The 7,500-nt window shown below is 39.2% G+C and overlaps 1 protein-coding gene across 1 annotated transcript; it reads right to left on the bottom strand.

Annotated features, from left to right (window-relative positions):
- Positions 1 to 6,738: 6,738 nt before the first annotated feature.
- Positions 6,739 to 7,320, bottom strand: LOC119583008 (serine/threonine-protein kinase Pkn1-like). The gene has a single exon (XM_037931520.1). It carries the CDS (start codon positions 7,318 to 7,320, stop codon positions 6,739 to 6,741), a length of 582 nt encoding a protein of 193 aa, XP_037787448.1.
- Between the last annotated feature and the right edge of the window lie 180 nt (positions 7,321 to 7,500).

Here is a 7,500-nt window from a genome sequence, read left to right as displayed (position 1 = left end):
TCCAGCAAGTGGTGGACTGCAACTGAAGAATAGGAAAGCAACGATCTGCACTTCTAATTTTAATAAGGTAAATAAATTTACTAAATTTGGTACGTCTTGTTCTCATTTGGTGACTTATAATGCTATCTGGTACGACTGATAGAAGTATAATAGCAACAATGCTGCGAGAGTGCTGCTTCGAACCGAGGCGAGGAGAGGCACCGCTCGCTGGCTGGCCCGGAGGCAGTTTGGGACGTCCAGTGGCTGGATAAATTCCCGGCCACCTTAAAATTATCGAACCTGGATTTGATCTGGTAATAATGTAGTGCATTCAAATAATATAAACTCAAATAAACAACGTATAAAAAGGCCAAACAGATTTTGCTACATGTATTTCAATATTTGAAATGAAATGCATATGAAAAAAAAACAGACATCGAATGCTAAAACCCACGTCTTACAACCTATACGCTTTATAGGATTAATATTCTGAAATAATGGTAAGAATGATAAAAACATCTATTAATGAAATAGATATGAAAGCTTTTATTTCCTTTTCCCTTTTCATAACAACGTTATTAGCATTTAACATGATATTTGTTTGTTCAGGGAGCAAAAACAAATGTTTCTTATAATTCTGTTTGTTTTCCCTTGTTCAATTATAAAATGGTTGTATAACATATATTTCATGTAATTCTTGTACACAATCAGATGACAAGTACGCTACTTTCACGTCCGCCACGTAGCCGCAGCCCTACTGTGCCTAAATTGTTCATGTTGCCTAAATATTTATTTCTATGGGAAAATAATACTAGACAGTAATGACGCATGTCAATGTATGGCAATTCATTACATTTTTTTTTCAAGTGTAAATAATACAATACATATACAATTGACCTTTGGCAGATGATTATTATATCACCTTTTTTCCGTCTTGGGTGAGAATATCAGTTACTTTCGCCCAATTAAATAAATAAAAAAATACACAGACGCTTCATGACTGAACAAGGGAGAACAAGTATTAATGGATTGTGTGTGTGTGTGTGCGCGCGCGCGCGTGCGTGCGTGCGTGCGTGCGTGCGTGTGTGTGTGTGTGTGTGTGTGTGTGTGTGTGTGTGTGTGTGTGTGTGTGTGTGTGTGTGTGTGTTGTGTGTGTGTGTGTTTTCTCATTTCTTTCTCCGACGAGCGAACTATCAAGTGAAAACAACTAGTGTGTAATTGATATGCAAAGGGAAAATATTTTATTTGTTTTATTTAATTATTTGTTTATTTATTTATTATTGTTATTTATTTTTCATTTTATTTATCTATTTATTTATTTTTTGTTTGTTTTTGTTACTATAATCTTTAACATATTTCATGAAAGCATTTATCCTTTAGCGAGCGTAAGCTGTAAACAGTATGACTATTTAAGGGCATTAACATTCGATTAGGAAATTAACATAGGCAATATCTGTTTCTCTATGTACTTATTTATGCATTTAACTTTCAATATTCGAATATAATCTCGATTACCTTAGGGTGGCCGCGAATTCATTCGGCCAACTGTACAAGAGGAGCCTTTCTGATAAGAAAGGCAAGAATGATGACATTTGATAACAATAGTAATAATAATAATATTCATAATAACAGTAGTGATGAGAGAAAAAATAATGATAAGAGAAATATTATTGATGACTGTAATAACAATAGTGATAGTAATAATTATGATAATGATAATAATTATGAAAGGTATGATAATTATTATTATCATTATTGTAATAATAACGATAACAATAATGATGATGATAATGATAATAGTGATTATGATAATGATAATGAAAATAAAACAAAATATTTATAATGATAATAATGAAAATGATAATAGTAATGATAATGCTAATAATAATAACAATTATAATTTGGATGATAATAATAATAATGATAATCATAACAACACCAACAGTAATAATAATAATAATGATGATAATCATAAAAATATTGCATTCAATGATAATGATAATTGAAATAATACAGACAATATTACTACTTCTACAACTAATAATGGTAATAAAAACAATAATGATAATAGTAATAGCAATGAGATAGTGATAATAATGGTAACAATAATGATGATGATAAGAGCAATAATGATGTCAATAATAAAAGTAACAATAATAGTAACAATGATAATACTAAAAATAGTAATAATGATGATGATGACAATAATAATAATAATCACAATAATCATTATGATAATAATAAGGATAATGATAGTACTACTACTACCACTATTAATAATAATAGCTATGTTATTCATAACAATGAAAAAAATACATTAATAATCATAATAATGATGATTTTAAGAATGAGAATAACAATGATATTAATTAATAGGATAACATCAATATTAGGCAAATTATTGTTATCATTATTATAATTATTATTACTACTTCCAATATTATTGTTAATAATAACGATAGTATTATTATTATTCTTTTTGTCATTGTCATTGTTATAACTATTACTATTATTATCATATTATCATTAATATAATCATTATTACTCTTATTATCATTCCTAATATTATTTTCAATATTATTACTATTACTATTGCTGTCATCATAATAATGATAGACATTTTTGGTTACTATCATTATTTTTATCTTTTTTACATTATTATCATAATTATCAACATTATTAATATTATCATTTTCGTAGTCAATATAATTAGTATTATTCTTATGGTTCATGTTCTCTTTGTATTCATTACTAGTATGAATATTATTTTTATTATTACTATTTATATTTTGATATATGTGTTCATAATGAATAAATATATGTTTATGAATCTAAATATACATACATATATATACACATACATGTATATATACATACATACATACATATATATATATATATATATATATATATATATATATATATATATATATATATATGTATATATAATAATTTATATATAAAATAATGCAATAATGAATATATATATATATATATATATATATATATATATATATATATATATATATGTGTGCGTATATATATATGTATATGTATATATATATATATATATATATATATATATATATATATATATATATATATATATATATTAGTGTATATATACGCACGATATATATATCAGCATCATCAAGGGGCTAACGCCGACGGTGGCGCATGGCCGCAATCACCCTTCGCTTCCAGCCACGAGCATCCTTCGAGGCGAGTCTCCAGGCAGGCCCACGGCCCATCTCTAATTCCTCGCGACAGGTCTCGTCGAGCTGCTCAAGCCATGACCTCCTGGGTCGTCCCACAGGCCTCCTCCACCCAGGGTTGTCTCGCAAAGAGACAACCTGCTGGGCAGGGTCGGCCACAGGGAAACGAGCTAGGTGCCCATGTAGCCCGAGTTGGCGATCCCGGATTATGCAGGTAACAGGTCCCATGCCAGTCTCATGGTGTAACCGCCGGTTGGATACATGGTCCTGCCAACTGTACCCCATGATCCGGCGAACGGACTTGTTACAAAAGGCATCAAGATGAGACTCCAAGGCACTAGATAGCATCCAGGTTTTGCTTCCATGGAGCGTGCCAACTGTACCCCATGATCTGGCGAAGGGCATCAAGGCGAGACTCCAAGACACTGGATAGCATCCAGGTTTCGCTTCCATAGAGCAAAACTGGCAGTATCAAGGCCTTGAAGACACGCAGCTTGGTCCTTCTGCATAGGTACCTACATCTCCAAACGCTCTTGTTGATCGAGTTCATGGCTCCTGTTGCCAGACCAATCCATCTACTGACTTCTTTGTCTGACAGCCCAGAGATATGGACTACACTACCAAGGTATGTAAAACTCTCTGTAACTTCAACATCCTCGCCGCAAACATGGATCGACTGAATGGGTTCCCCTGACAGGCCCCCAAAGTCCTGAATCTTGGTCTTTGGCTAGTAGCTCTACCCATTATCCATTCCATACGGGTGTTGAAAAGTGTTGGTGCAAGGACACAGCCTTGCTTCACCCCTGAATTAACAGGGAAGAAGTTTGACATACCCCCACCTCACTTTACAGCACTTTCAGTACCAGTATAATAATCTGCGTCGGAATTCCCCTGAGTCTCAGGATCTCCCATAGCGATTCCCGATGCACCGAGTCAAACGCCTTCTTGAGGTCGATGTAGGTTGCAAGCAAAGCATGACCAAACTCCACAATTACTCAAAGCACCAGTATTCGGTCTATTGTGGACTTGCCAGGAGTAAATCCAGACTGCTCCGGTCTCTGATGCCTCTGTAGGTGGTTGTGGAGAATGTGGGTGAGAGAACTTTGCCTGGTATGCTGAGCAATGTAATGCCACGGTAGTTGCTACAATACCATCGATCCCCTTTCCCCTTCCAGAGAGGGATGACCATGCCCCTCAACAGGTCAGGGGGAATAGTACCAGACTGCCAGATAGCAGTCAGGACTGTATGCAGGCCCTGAGCCATACGTTCACCCCCAGCTTTTAGCAGTTCAGCAGGGATATCACATATGCCTGCAGCTTTCCCACTCTTCACCTTGGAAATCACCATCCTAACCTCTGTTAGGGTAGGGGGTTCCTCGCTGATGGGTGGGTCCGGCACAGGTATTGTGACATCGCTTGCATCCAAGCTAACTGTTGGAGGGTCTACATGGTAAAACTGCTCAAAGTACTCAGCCCATTCACGAACCCCAACATGATCTGAGATGACCCGTCCATCTGCTGATCGGACTGCAGTCATCTGTGAGGAGGGCTTAGAGTTCAGTTTTCTCAGGGCTTGGTAGGCAGGGCGAAGGTCGTTTACCACGAAATGGCCTTCAACCTCCTCAGCAAGATTCCTGATGAATTGTTCCTTGTCCCTTCTCAGCAGTGTCCGAGCCCTCCACACCATGGAGCGACGCAAGACTTGATTACCATTCAGCCAAGCCATGCAACACACTTCAGTGGCTTCTAATGTCTCCAGGGAGATGGAATTCTGCCTTGCCCTCGGGCTTAAAGAGCTCCCACAGAGCAACTGGGTCCATCAGGTTGTCGAGTTCTGTGAATCGGTCAGAGACTGCCATGGTGAACCCATGGACACAGACCCTTAGTCTGTCCAAGTGAAACATCTAAGGGTGGCCACTGGAGGGACGGGGAGTTTTGAAGTGGGTCCACTTCAGGACCCACAGGTTAGCCACAACCAGCCTATCAGTGCCACAGAACTCGGCTCTCCGGTAAACCCTGCAGTTCTGGAAGATCCTCCATCATGTGCCAACAAGAATGTGGTTGATCTCCTTGGCCACTGTACCCGTATCGCTGTACCATGTCCAGTGATGCGGGTTGGAGCGCTGGTACCAGGAGCCAGAGATCCTCATTTTCTGGGACCTAGCAAAGTCCCAGAGAAGGAGGCTATTCTCACTACCGGGATCAGCTCCCGAGCCATGGGGCCAACAGACATCTCATAGCCAGCTCGTTCACAGCCGGATACGGCATTGAAGTCACCCAGAACAATGTGAATATCTCGCTGGGGGCAATTGTCTGCCACAGATGCGAGTTTGGTGTAGAGCGCCTCTTTCACATCAAGTTTACATACATCGGTAGGAACGTATACAGCAATAAGAGACATGAAGCCAACAGCATGCTTCAGTCTCAATGCCATAATATGCTCATCAACCGGTGTCACCTCAACTACCGAGGGCTGAAGTAGTTGAAACCATATATACATATGATATATATATATATATATATATATATATATATATATATATATATGATATATATATAATATAATATAATATATATATATATATATATATATGATATATATATATATATATAATATATATATTATATATATATATATAATATATATATATATATATAATATATATATATATATATAATATATATATAATATATAATATATTATATATTATTAATATGATAATATATAATATATTATTATATTTATATATATATATATATATATATATATATCATATTTATATATATATATATATATTTTTTTTTTTTTAACGGTAGGTTCATGTTTGAGCCGCCGTGGTCACAGCATGATACTTAATTGTAGTTTTCACGTTGTGTGCTCTTGGAGTGAGTACGTGGTAGGGTCCCCAGTTCCTTTCCACGGAGAGTGCCGGTGGTACCTTTTAGGTAATCATTCTCTCTATTTATCCAGGCTTGAGACCAGCACTGACTTGCGCTGGCTTGCCCGCCCAGTAGCTAGGTAAGCAATCAAGGTGAAGTTCCTTGCCCAAGGGAACAACGCGCCGGCCGGTGACTCGAACCATCGAACTCAGATTGCCGTCGTGACAGTGTTGAGTCCGACGCTCTAACCACTCGGTCACCGCGGCCTTAGTAGTAGTAGTATCATCATTATTATTATCATATCTATCATTAGTATTATCATTATTTTTGTTCTTCTAAGTCTTCTTATCATTACTAATGTCATTTTTCTAATCATTCTTTTTTTCTTGCCAGATGTCCATCACTGACAAAAACAAATAAAAAAATAATAATAATTAGAAAAACGCACAAACACGCACACATTATTGAAGTAAGTTTCATATACAAATAATCAATAATTTACACGAAGAAAAACATCCCTTTAGCAAGCGTGCCCCTTCAGTCGAAGGTCAGTCGTGGAGGCAGCGGTGCCACATCCGCGCGAGACGGCGACGGCCCTGATCAGTAGCAGCGTCGGATCCTCTTCTGCTCAAGGGCCTCCAGCAGCGAGCCCAGGCCCTAACGCTCACTCGGCCCCATGTCCTGGCTCTTGGCGAACCAGCACTTGAGCAGCTGCGGCGTACACGTCGGAGAGGCTGCCGCACGGGCCCGCCCTCTCTCTCCCGCAGATCTCGGGGGCGTGGCACACACGCTCGTTCCACTCGATCCCCAGCCTCGGCAGTGTCCCGGCCACCATGGTCAGACCGAAGTCAATCACGGTCACCTGGGGTCCCTCCGCGCCCATCCGCACGCACACGTTGGCTGGCTTGATGTCGTTGTGAGCAAAGCCATGCTTGTGCATGCTTTGCAAGATGTTGCATACCTGCTTCACAACAGATATCCTGTGCTCCGTGTGCATGCAGCCGACCACATGGGCGTCGAGGCTCTGGCCGGCGTACTTGGTCACGAGACACATCTTGTCCAGACACACGCCCACGAGGCGCTGGACTCCGTGGTACTCGCAAAACAGCGCCATCGTCTTCGCCTCCACGATGAAGCTTCGGAATGTGTGCAGGGTGTCCGTGTACTTCATCATGAGGTCCTTGTGGTCATTGAGGAGCGCGGTGCCGTAGCCGCCCTTGCCCAGATGCCTGGGCAGTATGCCCATGCAGTCGTGAAGCTAAGCACGAGACAGAACGGGCACCTGGAAGTCTAGGCAGAAATGCGTGAGGGCGCTAACCTCTGCTTCGACCAGCCTCCTCGGGACAGAAATGTTCTTGAATTTAATGGAAAACAGCGTGGAGGAACATTTCTTGAAGAGCGCGGACAGTTTCTTGGGTTGAATGGG

Source organism: Penaeus monodon, chromosome 16 (assembly GCF_015228065.2).
Source record: "Penaeus monodon isolate SGIC_2016 chromosome 16, NSTDA_Pmon_1, whole genome shotgun sequence".
Classification (NCBI taxonomy): Eukaryota; Metazoa; Arthropoda; class Malacostraca; order Decapoda; family Penaeidae; genus Penaeus; species Penaeus monodon.
Note: the sequence above shows the minus strand (reverse complement) of the source record. Positions and strands in the feature narration are given on the sequence as shown.